Source organism: Saccopteryx leptura, chromosome 2, assembly GCF_036850995.1.
Source record: "Saccopteryx leptura isolate mSacLep1 chromosome 2, mSacLep1_pri_phased_curated, whole genome shotgun sequence".
Lineage (NCBI taxonomy): Eukaryota > Metazoa > Chordata > Mammalia > Chiroptera > Emballonuridae > Saccopteryx > Saccopteryx leptura.
In genome coordinates, this window is record NC_089504.1 from 235,010,554 (window position 1) to 235,027,749 (window position 17,196).

At 46.9% G+C, this 17,196-nt stretch overlaps 1 protein-coding gene and 1 pseudogene across 1 annotated transcript in view; one reads left to right on the forward strand and one right to left on the reverse strand.

The window, feature by feature from the left end:
- The window catches only part of MYO18B (myosin XVIIIB), a 232,770-nt gene that overhangs the window by 52,569 nt on the left and 163,005 nt on the right, over positions 1-17,196 (reverse strand). Inside the window, exons 37-39 of the mRNA XM_066370610.1 lie at positions 16,979-17,062; positions 15,783-15,920; positions 13,251-13,436 (exon numbers count right to left, since the gene is read on the reverse strand). Coding sequence (XP_066226707.1) covers positions 13,251-13,436; positions 15,783-15,920; positions 16,979-17,062 — 408 coding nt within the window. The remainder of the gene's footprint in view (positions 1-13,250; positions 13,437-15,782; positions 15,921-16,978; positions 17,063-17,196) is intronic.
- LOC136393348 (phosphatidylglycerophosphatase and protein-tyrosine phosphatase 1 pseudogene) lies at positions 8,978-9,701 on the forward strand (annotated as a pseudogene).

Consider the following 17,196-nt stretch of genomic DNA (forward strand, 5'->3'; position numbering starts at 1 on the left):
ACCAGATCTGGCCCATGGATTGCAGTTTGTGGACCCCCTCACCCAAATCTAGACCATGGGTTGTCAAACTGTTTTATGGTGTTACTGTGGGGCCCAGGTGAGAGTAAGTGACACTGGATAGAGAAATTCTGCCTCTATTTACCACAGAGCTTCATCAGCTATGGATTTAAAAGGAGATTTGGCTACTTAAAAAAATAAAACAATACTTGGCTATCTTCAGATAACTCCTTGCTATCTTCAAGTGAGAGAAGCAGTGGGTGTTTCTCTGCCCTTTGAAACCAAAATCCCCAGAGATAAGGTGACCCATTTGTAATCCAGCTGAGGGCATGTGTAGACCCAAGCTGGACTGCACTTGCATCTATTGTACAAGAACAGGTAGTCATTTCTCCCCCAGTGCAGATGCTTAGCCACAGGTGGGATTCCCACCAGTCGGAGGCTGGAACCCAGGTTCCCTGGCTTCACAGCAGGCTCCTCCCATGATGTGAGCCACTCCCTTGAGGAGACACAAAGAAAAATCCAGCTGCTCTTTCTAGCCTCCTCTTCCTCTCTTGTATCCAACCTATTTATGGGACCTCCTAGTCCCAGGAGTGACAGGAAAGGAACAACGCAGAGGAGGGAAAAGTCAAGTGGGAAGCAAGAGACCAAGAAGAGAAGAGAAAATCTAAAAGGGCCATGGGCAGAGCAGAGAAGCCAGTGAGGCTTGAGGACACTGACTTGGACTCCGCAGTGGCCATTAGAGGGGCCACTGGAGGGGCCACTGGAGGGGCCACTAGAGGGGCCATTGAGGGGCCATTGGAGGGACCATTGGAGGGGCCACTGGAAGGGCCACTGGAGGGGCCACTGGAGGGGCCACTGGAGGGACCATTGAGGGGCCATTGGAGGGGCCACTGGAAGGGCCAATGGAGGGGCCACTGGAGGGGCCACTGGAGGGACCATTGAGGGGCCATTGGAGGGACAATTGGAGGGGCCACTGGAAGGGCCACTGGAGGGGCCAATGGAGGGGCCACTGGAGGAACCATTGAGGGACCATTGGAGGGACCACTGGAGGGGCCACTGGAAGAGCCAATGGAGGGGCCATTGGAGGGGCCACTGGAGGGGCCACTGGAGGGGCTCACCTCTCTGGAATCCACTTCCCTTTCTGGCACCTGCTTTCCAGTTTTCCCTGGGGGAACTCTCCTTCCCCTCCTCTGCAGCCATATGAACAGAATGGGGCTGACTCTACTCCCGAATCCAGGCCTGAGCATGGATCCCAGAACTGTCCTGTCTGAGAATGCATCCTTCTGGCACCAGTGCTTGGTTTAAGGATGGGCATGGAACCCAAATCAGGCCAATCAACATTAGCGAGATTCCATTTCTGGACCTTTGTTAGAGCTATTTGGGGTCCTAGGGACCTTCTGATCACTGAGGTTGACAAATTGGTCATTTTTCAGCCTCACTGTGACCACTGGGAAGGGAACTCCTACCTGAGAATGGAGATGGAAAGAGGGAGTCATCCAGTGGTATGCTGGCAAATACTTAAAACTGCCTCTGGAAGTAGAAGCAAAGCCCTGCTTTGTAGTACTTTCCAGGTTCCGTTGTATAGCTTCCCCCTTACTGGCTACTGTCAATCTACCCACGTGACGTCCTTGAATGCACAGAGATGCGCACAGTTAGCTCTGGCGAGCCCCAGCACACTGGATTCAGCCTATTGACATCATTTGAGCCCCTGAATTCCACTGGGCCCAAAACAAGAGGTCACTAGACATTTTTTTTTATTATTAAAGGAACCGATGATAAATTCCCTTTTGTTTAAACCGATTTGGGTCTCATTTCTATCATTTGCGACCAAAAGAGCCATAACTTAAACCAGCTCACTCCTCCTTTCCCCGCTGCGTGCACTTGTAATTCCAAACCAGCCAATTCTGCCAGTAAAAACCATTCTCCTTTCCCACTGCTTGGTCTAGCCTCAAGGTGTCTCAGGTGTCCTTCTCCCTTATTGTTTCTAAGAAAACAACAGCAACATAAAGCACCAAAAAGAGATGAAGTACTCCTCAAACCAAATTACAGTTAGGAAATGAATTTAAACAGTTAAGAATCTGATTTGGGGCCCCTTAGATTTCCTCTGGACCGCTGTCTTCTGGAGACATCCAACTGTGACATGATCCTGTTTTCAATTGTGGAGATTAACCTCCCTACGCCTCTCTGACATGCAATTAAGTGAAGCACAATCTCATCTAAACAATGTGATGGATTTATTTGAATAATTTCATGTACACCTGCAACTTTCAATCACTATCTCCCCGCCCCACCCCCCTTCCCTTTTTGTAAGTAATCAACTTGGCGGAGTTAAGTTACTCTAATTCCCAGGAAGCCTAAAGTGACGAAAGTTCAATTGATGAAGTCTCAGGGGACAAGATTAGTATCTGCTCTTCTGTTTGCCATCTCGAGACTCTGCACATTATTTGTAATTGGTATTAACAACTTGAGATTCTGATTAATTACAGAAGGGCCTGTGCTCAGTGCAGAAACCATGCCACACATCGGGGAGTAATAGACCCAATTATTCCTAGGTAGGCTTTCAGGAATAGATTTTATTATCAAGATATCTCATTTTGGAGGCAAACGCAAAGAAACTCATTTCATTAGATGATAGCACCTCTTGAATTGAGACAGGCACAATCACCATTTGGGGCCAAGACAGCGTGGAAGGGTTCCGTTTCAGAAAACGCGTCTGGGGCCGGCAGCACCGGGTCCTAAGTCCCTTCCAAGATCAAATGTTTGTTCATTTGTTTGTACAGAAACCTTTGTGGGGGGACAAGCAGGACACCATGGTGCCTGTAGGCGGGAGAACATGATATAAACACCCAGGTTTTCCACTGTCAGCTCTCTGAGAATGCGGAGGCCATTAAGGGCGGGGAGCGAAAGCAGTCTGTGAACGGGGGAGTTTATAAATGTGTTGGGCCGTTTGGATCACACTGAGATAACGAAGCGGTAATTAGGAGAACTATCGCCCTGTCAGGAGAGCCATAAAGGTGTTATTTACACCCCTGCTCATGGCCCCACGTGCCCTTCATCTGGAATGCCTTTTTAAATACTTCAGTTCCCAGCCAAAATAATTCGTCTCTATGCTCTGAAGTTCAGAGCCACTTGCAGGAGAAGACAGAGCAGTTTTCAAAATGAACCCATTTGACCCGGGTTTGGTGGATGCCCAGCTAAGCGGTGGGAGGTAGTGTGCACTGACCTAGAGCTTGCAAACAGGGGCCTGTAGGTGGTCAGGAAAACAGAATAAGAAAGAACAACAACAAACATGAAAATTAAGCATAATCTGGCTTTGGGCTTTCAAAGACCCTTAGCAGGAGGGGCTGGATTCTCAGAAGATAGGAGAAAGTGGACAGGAGGGGAAGATGAAGGAGCCTGCTTGCCCTCCGGGGTAGTCATGTGACAGACACAGCTAGAAGCACCTCATGAATTCCTTCTTTCTTCCTTTTTTTTTTTTGAGTAGATGTGATCATATCCAATTTACACACAAGTTGAAAGAATGTCCTCCAGAGGACCGAGTTCTGATGGTGATGTAATTTTGTTTACATAATACAGTCAGTGAGCCATGAGATTTGACTTAAGAGCCTTTTTTTAAAAAATTTTTTTTATTTATTCATTTTTAGAGAGGAGAGAGAGAGAGAGAGAGAGAAACAGAGAGAGAGAGAGAGGAAAGAGAGACAGAGAGAAAGGAAAGAGAGACAGAGAGAGAGAAGGGGGGAGGAGCCGGAAGCATCAACTCCCATATGTGCCTTGACCAGGCAAGCCCAGAGGTTTGAACCGGCAACCTCAGCATTTCCAGGTCAACGCTTTATCCACTGCGCCACCACAGGTCAGGCCCTTAAGAGTCTTTTGACGCAACACTTCTGCTCCTTCCAAGGCCTCCTAACCAGGGAATGGTGACCCCACCCCAAAGAGACACCAAACAGTGGTGTGGGAGAACCGGCTCATACCAGCTTGCAAGAGCTGAGGCTGGCCCTGGCTGGTTGGCTCAGTGGTAGAGCGTCGGACCCATGTGTGGATGTCCCAGGTTCGATTCCCAGTCAGGGCACAGAGGAGAAGCAACCATCTGCTTCTCCACACCTTGTCCCCCAACTCTCTTCCCTTCTCACAGTCATGGCTCAAATGGTTCGAGCAAGGTGGCCCCAGGCACTGAGGATGGCTCCATGGCCTTGACTCAGCTGCTAATAAATGGCTCTGGTTGCAACAGAGCAATGGCCTCAAATGGGTGGAGCATTGCTCCCTAGTGGGCTTGCCAGGTGGATCCCAGTTGGGGTGGATGTGGGAATCTGTCTCTCTGCCTCCCCTCCTCTCACTAAAATAAAAATTAAAAAACAAAAAGAGTTAATAGCTAAATTTTCAAGAATTTCACAGCCAGCTGTTAAACATAGCTATTATTAAAAATTAAGTGGTATAAACTTAAAATTAAATAAATCTTATGAAAAGCAATGGTAACACATACTCCAAACACACTGCTTTCTAATGATTTCACTAACATTTTTACTGTTATCTATGCTTTTGAAGTTAGGTCTTTCCTATTTGTACAGTCAACATGCATCACATAACGACCGTTCAGTCACTGATGGACCGCGTATATGACAGTGGTCCCATAAGATTATAAAGAAATGGAAAAATTACTAGCACCTAGTGATGTCCACAGACATCTTAACATTGCAGCATAATAAATTGCTCACACTTTTGTGGTGATGCTGGTGTAAACAAGTATAGCACAATCAATTAGATACAGTACATAATACTTGATAATAATGAATGTTCACTATACTATACTTTTTATCATTATTTTAGATACACCCTTTTTACTTATTTAAAAAAAAAGGTTTGCTATAAAACAGTACGCCATGTTAATACCAATTTCAGCTTCATAAATCTCACGTTTACTGCGTCTCTTAATCGCATCATTTTTGCTTGTGCTTAATTTAATCTCGTGTTGTTTTGTACAGTAACATGCTGTGACCGGCTTGTGGTCTAGGTGTGTAGTAGGCTAGACCTCCTAGGTTGGTGTAAGTGCACTCACTCTAGGATATTCACACAAGAACAAAATTGCCTAACGACGCATTTCTCAGAATCCAAACACATTCCCGTCAAGGGTCACATGACTGTTTAATGGTGTGCTACAGCACCTAGCGTCCCAAATCCACATTCATTGACATCATATTGTTAGCTTGAAATCAGCTCAAAGGGAAGGATTTACACCACAGAGATGGGCAGACACAGAGCCAAGACTCTGCCTATCCTGGAGAGCTGGTTGCTAACCACTTCCTAGGGTACCACTGCCCCAAGCTTTTCTCCTGGAGGCCTGTCAGAGCACTCTCAGACCCAAATTCACTGTATAACCTCTCAATTGCATCAGTGGGAGGCTTTGTCCTTACAAGGGACATTCACTAACACAGAAGGCAGAAAAGGCCTTCATAGCTAGCCCCTCATCGGTTTCAGGCCTCACGTTTTTTTTTCATTGTTTCCCCCAGAAGGTAGAAAATATACCCCAAAGTAACAGCAAATAAATAATTCATGGATCATATATAATAGATGCTGGCTTTAACAGAAGTAGAGCCATAAGTGGTTGTCTATTAACTATTTATGACTTTGCCCGGGCAGCTGACAAGCCAGGCTCAGGGAGGAGATCACACCCATGCTCCCATGTTTTATTTAAACATTATTAAAAGTACACAGTTTGCAGCAAGGCCTTCGATTCCACTCAGAATTAGATTCTGCTGTGAAATTGCCTGTGGGTCTTCGAAAGGTTGGGATAGAGTTTTGCTGGAACTTCTATTGTCTTTCTCCTTTGTGTGTAGGAACAAGAGCTCCAATTTCTCCCTTCTTCATGGCCCACCCCCCAGTTTTTCTGTGACCTTGGGCACATCAAGTCACCCCTCTCAGCCTCAGTTTGATACCTGTACAATGGGGAGCACCACAGGTGTTACCTTAAGGATCATCATTAGGATGACATCAGAGCAGTGATTCTGAACAGGGGGTGATTTTAGGACCATCTGACAATGTCTGGAGATATTTTTGATTGTGATACATTGTGGGGCTACTTGCATCTAGTGAGTAGAGACCAGGGATGCTGCTAAATATTCTACAAGGCACAGGACAGCCCCATGACAGACTATTATCCAATCCAAAATGTTAATAATGCCAAGGTTGAAAACCCTAGGTCACAGAATCAAAAGCAATATTCATTTTTATGACTCACTTATTAAGAAGTGTACTTGAATGAGTAATGCTATGTGTCTAAAACTCATGAGTAACACAGTAGGTTTGAATCAATCAGACCTGGTTCTGAATTGAATCAGTCAGATTCAAATTCCAACTCAGCCCCTTGCCTGGAATGTGACTTAGAAGGAGTTGCTTCAGCTCTCCAGCTTTTATGTTCTTTATTAGTAAAATAGTGACAGTTACCTCCAAGGGCGAGGCTTAAATGAGAGGCTCATGCAAAGTACTTTACTTAGTGCCCAGCAACAGCGAGTGATGAACAAATCAACATTTATCAGCCGTTTATGGGCATGGGATGGGATATGGATGTGATGCTGGCAGATTTATGATGAAGTTTAAACAGAAAGTCAGAGAAGGAGCAAGAAGAAAGGAGAAAGAAAAGTAGCATCTATTAAGCACCTATTATACACTATCATTGACACTTTTATATACATCATCTTATGTAATCCTCACAGACTCCCAATGAGATTGGCTGCACTATACCCCCCCCCCCGTTTTACAGAGGGGAAAACTGAGGTTCTGAAATGTTAACTTAGCTTCCCAGGGTATCAGACTCCAGGTCCAGTGCTCTAACACCCTGTAGTGAGCTGAAGAGCCTCCCCCTAAAATTCATGCCACTTGGAAACTCAGAATATGACCTTCATAGAAATTGGGTCTTTACAGATATAATTAGTTAAGATGAGGTCATAATGAATTAGAGTGGCTCTAAATTCAATGACCAGTGTTCTTATAAGAAGAGGAGAGGATCAGAGACAGAGGAGAGAAGGCCATGTGAACACAGAGGCAGAAATTAAAGTCAGGTTGCCACAGCCAAGAACATCAAAAGCCATCAGAAGAGAAAGGAAGGATTCTCCCCTGGAGCCTTCAGAGGGAGTGTGGTCTTGCCAACATCTTGATGTCAGATTATGGCCTCCAGAACTGTGAAAGAATCAATTTATGTTGCTTTAAGACGACCAGTTTTAGGTAATTTTTACAGCAGCCCTAAGAAACTAATGTACATCTTTCTCCCAACATGAATCAAAACAGTTCAAACCTAGATGAGTGAGAAGTAAAGCAAAGAATAGGGCAAGGGTGGTGGTGAGGAGATTATGCAGTTGGCATTCAGTAAGAAAGCTGCAACGAGAAAAGAGGAGGAGACGAAAGGGAGGAGGAGGAGGTCGAGTCTGGGTTTCTATTCTTACATACGGTTGATCTCTGACTTTCTGGAGACCTGGACATTGCCTGACACACAATCGGCATTCACTAGACATTTGCTGAATGCAAGTGTAAGGAAGTCACAATGAACATGATCAGATGAATCTTCCCCTAAAGCTGCCAGTCAATTTTGCTTCATCATATGAGAAAATCAAATGATACATCCTTAGGCAATCTTCTCCAGGTTTCCTGGTTGTCCCAAGCCTCTTCTTTCCTTACCCTCACATCTTATCTTGTGCCAGAATCATTTAGGGACACGTGCGTCTCCTTCTCTCAATCTCGAGCCCTCCAAGGGCACAGTCCCTTGTCCATTAATGCCCGCATCTCCCAAAACATCAGGCACAGGACCAGGATGAGAGCAGAAGTGCCATCAAAGTTTTTCAAGACTTGGGAAGCTTATGAAAAGGGCATCTGGCTTAGAAAAAAGTTGAGAAAAAAGTCAGGCCAAGATAATAAAGGGTAAACTCAACAGGTACAGCCTCCAAAACAAGTGCATCGGCCAAAAGCAGGCAGAGGGCAGGCCTTCTTGCCACCTTAGGCTCTTCCAGCTGTCCTTGACTTCCCCTGGACACCCAGGTGGACCACGGTGCTTTCCATCAGGTTTTGTAGCTATTGCAAAACAACAGGATATAAATCCACAGATGCGCTGTCTCATCGCCCAAGTGACAAAAGGACTTGAATGATTTAGAGCCAAAATATTCTCTTCTCCATAATGGCTCCTAGAGTCGCCAGGAATAGTACATTTACTAAAATTAATGGCAAAACCTCATTTTTCTTTTCTTGGGGAAGAGAAGTTCCATCGGCGGGATAATTGATCCTGATCTGGACGTGCCGGTGCACCGGCTACGGGTGTAAATCATTCACATGAAACAACTCGCAGCCTTTAAACCAACACCAACAGTGACAAATGGTACAGGCTGGGGACAGGCGGAAAGGACCACAGAGGGAAGATCCATCAACATCCTTCCTGCTTCTCACCAGGGCTGAGTGCGGGACCCTTTTATTTAATTTATTTATTAATTTTTTTTTTTTTTTAGTCTCTCACAGTAGAGCCATTTTTCATTAGCATTGGGTTGAAAGGGCAGAATTAGATACACAGGGATAACTTTAGAGTGGGACGCACAGGTCTGCCAACCCCAGCTCTGCTACTCCCCGCTCTGCAGCCCTGAGTAAGGCACCTCACAAGTCCCCAGCTCCACACTCTCCACCTGCTGCAGTTTACCTAAGTGTGAAAGAAGACAACATCTGGGGGTCCTGATTGGGTAGCTCAGTTGGTTAGTGCATCATCCCAAATCTTTAAGGTTGCAGGTCCATCCCCAGTCAGGGCACATACAAGAGTCAACCAATGGGGGATCCTCCGTGTGCGGCGCGGGGATCCCCGGGGGCCAGGCCGGAGGTCTCGGCGCCTGTGGGGCCTGCGCCGACCACGTCGCCTTCGTGGGAGGCATCCGCGGCCTCGCAGCCCCAGTCCTCATCGCCCTCCTGGCTCTCCTCGCGGCCACCGCCCGTGAACCCAGCGGCGAACTGGCCGCGGCTGCGCCAGGCTGCGTGGGGTGGCATGGCGGCCAGCACGTTGCTGGAGACCGGCCTGGCCCGGGAGCTCTTCTACCCGACGCTGCTGTACACGCTCTTCCGCGGGAAGGTGCAGGGCCCCGCGCACCGCGACTGGTACCACCGCATCGACCGCAGGGTGCTGCTGGGCGCGCTGCCGCTGCGGAGCATGATGCGCCAGCTGGTAGAGGTAGAGAACGTGCGCGGGCTCATCACCATGAACGAGAAGTATGGAACCCGATTCCTGTGCCACTCCACAACGGAGTGGAGGAAACTAGAAATTGAGCGGCTGCGACTCAGCACAATAGACAGGACTGGAATCCCGACCTTGGCTTACCTCCAGAAAGGAGTTCAGTTTGCTCTCAAGTACCAGTCACTGGGCCAGAGTGTCTACGTGCATTGTAAGGCTGGGCGCTCCAGGAGTGCCACTATGGTGGCAGCGTGTCTGATTCAGGTGTACAACTGTAGCCCAGAGGAGGCTGTAGAAGCCATCACCAAGATCCGGTCACACATCTACATCAGACCCGGTCAGTTGGAAGTTCTCAAAGAATTCCACAAGGAGATTACTGCAGAGGCAGCAAAGAATGTGACATATCACATGTCAAAGAAATAAAGTATGTGGATAAGAAAGAACTTAAGACAACCTTCCTGGCAACAGAATGAAAAAGTTGAACAGGACCAGTGGGGCTTAAGCCTAGACTTGACATAACAGAAATGTGTTAAGTAACAGAAAAGTTTGCTCCCTTTGTCTTGGTTTCATTTTCCTGAAATAACAGTTATACTGCTAGAAGAAAAAAAAAAAAAAGAGTCAACCAATGAATGCATAAATAGGTGGAGTAAGGAGTCTATGTTTCTCTCTCTCTCTCTCCCTTCTTCTCACTCTGGAGTCAATAAAAATAAATAAATAAATAAATAAATAAATAAATAAATAAATAAATAAATAAATAAAATAAAACAACACCTGCTAAGGGCCAGAGCAGAGAGACTCAATAAATATTTGTCCAGGGAATGAATGAATGAATGCTTAGACTGGGGAGTTAGAAAATTGATTCTATTCCTCCCAGGAAGATTTGAATTTCATAAGCAGAAAATAAGGTAGGCAATGCTTTATAGAAAGAAATGATTTGTGGTGGTGACAGGAGGCATGATCCCCAAAATGCCAGCACACAGACACCTCATATTGCCGGCGAAAGCTCTAAGTGTCCCTTACAGAGGAATGCATAAAATACACAAGCAATGGCCTTAGCCATATGTCTCCATTCACTGTGAGCAACGTGAAGGCAAGAGTGTGTCTTGGTCCCCACTGGATCCCCAACATCTAGCATGAGGCTTGGCCCACAGTAAAAACTAGGGATACAGACATAGTGCATGAATGAAAGAACCAGAACCCCGGCTGCTTTGCAGGCTTTTGGTGAAGTTTAAAGAGAACACATGGAGCAGCCACTGCTCTCCCCCACAGCCCCCCCCCCCCCGGCTAGCCGAAAGGGGATGAAGGAAGGCACAAAGGCACAGTGGGCATGGATCTGGACAGATGAGAGGGCATCTCCTGAGAAGCCTGGGAACATTCCAGGAAGCCATGCCAATGGGAGAGGCCTCAGCCACAGGGTTCATCTTAAAATGATAGTGCTCACTGACCTCTCCCATGGATCTGGGTTTTGTCTACCTTGTCAGCTTCTACAAAGCAGGGACCTATGATCCCTTGCCTGTCCCCACCAACACCCATCCCTGTGCCATGCCCATAGTTGGTGTTGAGTAAATATATGTTGAATGAATAAATGAATGATGTAAGAAAGTATGGTGAAACATCTCCCAGTGAAACATCCCAGGTCCCAAAGGCCAGGGACACACTTAAAGGCAAGTAGGTTGGTAAGTGTGGGACATCCACTATCAGGAAGGGTCTGCCAGCCTGCCATTTCCCCTTTGAACCTTGCTCACCCATAGACTCATAAGGAAACAAAAAGCTGTGTGGGATCACTGTAGACTACGAGCAAAGCAGGAACATGCAACCCTCTCCTGCAGTGGTTCCCTCAAAGGTTATATCCACCAGAATCTGTCAGTGTAACCTTACTCAGAAAAAGGGTCTACTGATAAAATTAAGAAAGAGAGCTCGAAATCAAGCTGCACTTAGGGTGGGCCTTAAGTCCAATCACAGCTGCCTTTATAAGAAAAGGCAGAGGGATATTTAAGACATGCGTTCAGAGAGAACCCATGACCATGTGAAGACAAAGACAGAGATTACCGTGATGCAGCTATAAGAACACATAGAGCCCCCAGAAACTGGAACAGCAGGAAGCATCCACCCTTGAACCTTCAGAGGGAGCACAGCCCCCCTGACACCTTGATTTCAGATTTCTGGCCTTCTGAACTGTGAATCAATTTCTATTGTCTAAAGCTACCCATTTTTTGGTATTTTCTTAAGACAGCCCTAGAAAACAAATACACTTTCCAACCACAAACACACCAAAATAAAAAGTTCAATCTTGGAAAATTTACCCAGAATCTTGCAGTCAGAAAACAGAGAAGGATGCAGGTCTAATTTCAGCATGTATGCAAGCTTTGTGTTTTACAATTTTGTGGCATTTCTATTTTGATTCACATATAGGGGCTTCACTACAATCTTTTCATTATTTTAGGGCCTTGAAAGATCTTAATGTGTCCCTGGGAAAGGGCATAGGAAGAGGAAAGTGAGCAGAGAGGGAAGCACAGGAGAGAGAAGAGAGAGAAAAAAGAGTAAAGGAGGGATAAACCCATTTCGATCTAGCCAGAATGCCTGGGTGTCCGGCTGGTTAAAGAAGACATCAGAGGAGGAGGATTGCAGATGTTCTCTCGCTCGGAGCCGGAGCTGGAGGAGGGGAGCTCAGCTGCCAAGAAGCAGGGCTGGTTAATGAGGAAGTTATCCTGTCAATTGGAGGAAAGAGCCTCTCTCTCCCAGGGCTACAGGGCGGAGGAGCTGCCAGGCAAGGGCTTGGACTTTGTCTGGGAACCTCCTCTCTGTGTGGATCCTCACCGCATCCCACACAACAGCCAGCCTGCTGGCTTGTCAAGGGCAAAGCTGATGGGAATGACATTGATCACAGGGGGCAATGGCCAGAGAAATATACCTGCTGCAGGACAATTTGGGGAGACCTGTCACAAAATCAGAGTGGACAGAGCAGGAGGGAGTTAATGCCTGTGACCTAGAGACCTCTGGGCCAAGCCTTGGAATGCTGTGGGTCCTCCCAGCAATGGTTCTATGGTGGGGGGCCAGGGGGGGCCAGATGCCTCCTGAGTTAGAGAAGCAAAATCCTGGAGTCTTAGGGCTATTTAGCCTCGTGGGGAAAAGGAGCAAGCTCTCTCAGATGTTCTGTGATCTCTGCAGGAAACTGTTCTTAGAAAAATACACTGAACAAAGAAACTTTCCCATTGGGCAGGAAACAAGTTTTACAGTGTTCTTTGGACCACACCAGGGAGCGAAGCATGGCTCAGTGAATAAAACCAGAGACTACAGAGTTGGACAGACCTGTATTCAAATTCTTACTGGCATGTAGCCACGGGCTAGTGACTGCACCATTCTGAGCCTCAATCTGGCAATGTTGGTGTCCCCGTGCCTCAGTTTCCCTATCTGTAAAGTGGAGATAAGACTAGTACCTACCTCACATTCCTGACAGGAAGATTTTAAACGGCAAATGTTCAGCCTGGAACCTGGCCTATTGCAACTGCTTAACAAAAAGTGGCTTTAACATTATCCTTTTTATCTTTTATATTTGTTGTTGCTATTAAAAGTCCAGAAAAAGCACTGACATTCACTAGGTGTGATTGGACACAAGTTATCTCACCTCTTTGAAGCCTTAGTTTCCTTATCTGTAAAATGGGATAATAATTCTGACTTCACAGTGTCCCAGTGATTACATATTATGGATGTGAAGACTTATGCAAGGTAGACCTATGCAAGGTAAAAGTTTAACAAACATTGATTCCTTCTTCACATGAGGCCTCCCTGCCAGTGGAGTGGAATGTGTGAGGCTGGACCGGGAGTCTGAGCCATAAAGCAGCTGTGAGACCATCCAAGAGTGAGTGCCATTGGTCCACGTTGGGCCCACCCCCAAACCTTGCAGCCAGTGGCAACATCGTCTCTTTGCCTGCTCCTCCCCTACCGGTTTCTCCCTGCTTCCTGTGTCTTCCTGTGTCTTCCGTTTTACACAGGAGCCGCGGCAACTTGCCTTTCCCCAGTCTCAACCCGTTGATCGTGCGAGGAAGAGCACTGGGGCAGCACTCACCAGCTCCATGCACCTCCGGCTGGCCTCCGCCTCTCGCTCTGCCAGCTCTTCCATGTCTGCCTTCAGCTCCTCCAGGCGCCGCTGGTAATACTGGCTACTTTCCCGCTGCTGGGACTCGGCCATGGCCGCCTGCGAGAGCTCCTCACCCATCTTGATCAGGCTGTCCCGAAGCCGGATCACCAGGACCTGCAGGTGGTCGGAGAGCAGATGGCCACCTTAGAGTTAGAGGCCAGGGGGCTCCAGGAAGAGAAATCTTTTGCTGAGTCTCTGTGTGTTTTTCATCATCAGGCTAATTATTCTAATTTTTGATACAAAAATGAATTTACATTAAATATCTAGGAAATAATAACTTCTATTCTGAGAAGCAGTGTAGTATTACTGTTGAGAACCCTGCCTCTGAATAGGCTCTGGGTTAAAATCCTGGCTCTACCTCTTCCTGACTGTGCGACCCTGGGCAGGTTATGGAACCCCTCTGAGAGACGGGCATGATTGAGCGCCTACGTCCCAGGGACATTGTCGGGACTGAGCCCATTCAGTTATGCAGAAGGCTTAGCTCAGTGTCTGGCACATGGGACATCTGGATAAGGGCTGGGAATGATTCATATTTATAGCAGCCTTCACTCATCTCAAGCTTTGGTAGGTGGAATTGTCAGTGAAGAGTTCTATGCTGGAAACAAATGCTTCCCCAACACAGGTTTTGGTTTCCCAATTTGTAAAACAAGGAGGTTTGAGTAGAAAATCTCCCATGAGCCACTGCTCTGATCTTTTATGGCATGTTTCCGTTCTGGGGTGGGGGGGGGGGGATCCACCGGGACACAATGAAACAATAGAGAGAAAAGAGCTATGGGCATCACCAATGCTACAGAAAACAAACCCATAGGGCTGTTCTGCAGAATTCATTAGTTGGCCAACAAGCCTGGAACCAAATAATTCTGATGGGCAAATACTCAAGTGTTGACATAAAACGAAGCCCACATGAATATTTCAGGCCCTTGCTGAGGGCTCTGAACCCCTTTCCGGATCAGAGATGGAAGAAGAGCTTTATTATTCAGGTCTCCTTTGCCTTTCAAACATTTACCAACATTTTTGACAGTGGCAGGTGGGTTGTAAGAAAGTGAAGTAGTTCTCAAACTGTGTCCCTGAGGCACCCCACCTCAAGAACCTGGGATTCTACTAAATTTAAATAATGAAGGCAGAGGGAGAAAAGTGAATTCTGAGATAGAATCTGCCATTTAAAGTTATTCTATCAGAGTTTTCTTTTCCACTATCACTTGACCAGGCTAGAAAAAGAGTGAAAAAAAAAAGATGCATGATATAGCCGAACATTATGTATTTAATTATTTAATATATAGCAGGTCAAAGTTTTGAGGTGATATGCAGAGACAATTATGCCTTGAGGGATACCCTGAGAGATTCTGAGAATCATGGAGGTCAAGACAAAGAAGAATTTTTCTTTGTTCTTCCTCCCCCACAGAATTCTTAGAGACCGAGTGCCCATGAAGGGATTGAGAGGAAATGTTTCAGAATGAGGAGTGTAGCCAGACTCCTTGTCCAGACCCACTGTCATATAGAGGGTGAGCCAGCTGGTTGCAGAGAAAGTAAAGCCCAGGGCCAGGATGAAGGTCCGGGTGTCTACTCCTGTAACTGACACTACCTGGCTTTATCTTGAATAAATCACTTGACCTCTCTGGGGTCATCTCATTCTATCCTACCTGCCCCATGGGCCCACGGTAACTGTCAAGTTAGAACAGCTGATGTGGAAAGATTTTCACAATGATAATATCCTCTGTAAATGTCTCGTGTCATTGGCCTAAAGAGCTAAATGTGAATAAAATAATTGAACTCCAGTTCAGTCTATCTAAGTCTTACCTGTCCTTCAAGGTCCAGCATCAATGCCACCTCCTCTTGGAAGCCTCCCCGATTCCCCAGCCTGAAAGGACCTCTGTCCTCCAAACCTCACAGCTCTTTCTCCATATTATGGTTATTTATGTACATATCTTACCCACATATACAAAGCTCTGTGGTCTGTAAAGCAGGATCTGTTCTGTTTCATACATCTAAAACAGCCTAGCACATGGTCTAGGTGCAGAATAAACTACTGCCGAAGATGAATGTTGGGCACGTAAGTGGATGAGTGAATAGATGGAGACGGCATAACTAGACTGATGGGTAAAAAGACAGACAGGGTCAAGGTCTGAATAAAAAAATAGAGGAAGAGAAGAAAGAATGAAGAAAGGTAACAGAACACAGGAAGCGGGGGGGGGGGGGGGATGATGGATGGACCGATGATAGCATATGGAGTGGGGTAATGGATGGAGGTGGGTGGGTTGAACGGATAGGTAGCCTGTGGAACAGTGTGGTTGAAGAGAGGAGGGGAGGAGGGAGAAAAGGACCTACACAAGAGATGGATGGGCAATATATATCCAGATAAAGACCTAGGAGGGGATAGATGGATGGTGGAAGGATGAACAGAGCTTACAAAAAAGGCCTCACTGCTCTACGCCTGAGCAATATTCACACATCAGCAAGTACCTCAAATCTCTTAATCTGCACTTTCTGGAACTCCGTCTTGTTCTTCAGGTCACAGATGACCGCCTCCTGCCTGCTGACGATGGCTCGATCCACGGTGGACTGCTCCAGATACGCGATGCGCAGCTGAGCCACCTGCAGCTGGGGGCAGACACAAGGGGTCCATTGGCCACCTGCTGGACCTGAGTCACGAAATGGAGACACATGGAGGACCCAACCCAGGCCTGTTCACACGGCTCCCTTCTCAGCTCAGGTGCTGTATGTTGAATGCACAAGCAAGAACTGTTGGTTCCAATCTAAGGACCCTCATATGTGACCCAGCCACTGGGACTCAGATGCTGGGAGTTGACATTTCCTGGGCCTCCTGCATCCAAAACAGGACTTTTAATCAGTGCTTCTCCTACCTCCTTTCCCTGCTCTTCTAGGGAAGCAAAGTCAGTCTGTGAGCAGCAAGCTACAGCATCAAAAGACACACCAAAGTGGGTTTGGGAGCCAAGCACCTGTATGAGTCCCAAACCTGGCTTCACCACTTTCCAGCGGGGTGAGCCTGGGCAAGCCAGTTCACTCCCTTGAACCTCATTTCTTCACTTTTTTTGTGTGGGGACTGCAGGAGATGAGCGCCTGGTATATCACTGGCACCGGGAAAACAGCCACAGCTGCTATATTTTGTTGTACTTGTTACTCAGGCCCACCGACATTTGCTTGAAACTCGGTCACTCTGACAGTCAGTCTGAACAGGCATGGGTGACAGTTCTGGAAGAGCTTTGAGAATTTCATGGATAACAGCAACCCACCAGCTAATGAGGGAATTTCAGGGATGTTTGGAGAGACTGTGATTCAAAGGAAAATTTCACAGGACATGACCCTGTCTTGCACAGAGCAGCCCGTTTCCTTGGAGCCATTCCTCAGAGGGAGAAGCCTTCACTGAAATGTTGATGAGTCTCATTGCAAAGGGCACCTGTGGATGCTGAACAGGCACAGGTGAGAGAGAGAGAGAGAGAGAGAGAGAGAGAGTGTGTGTGTGTGTGTGTGTAACTCTCTGCTAAGACTGCTCTCCATTCATTCAATTGGTGCAAGGCTGAGGTGGAGTAAATGAATGAATGGCTGAATGAATGACAGTTTCCAGAACCCAAAGTGTGAGGTCCCAGAGGGAATCCCTTTCTTCTGCCCCCCACACCATGGCAGCGCTGAACACATACTTGTTCCTGAAGCTTGTGCTTCTCCTTCATGGCTTCCTCCAGCTGCAGCTGCAGTTCTTGGATCTGCCCAATGTCCGCAGCAGACTGGTGAGACAAAAAAAAAGTCTCCTCGAGACCACAGGCTTTGCTGGGAAACTGCCCCTGGCAATCTCTTCTCCCCCCACCCACAGATGTCTGCATTTCTCAGAGACTCTAAGACAGTAGCTGGTTCCAAAAGT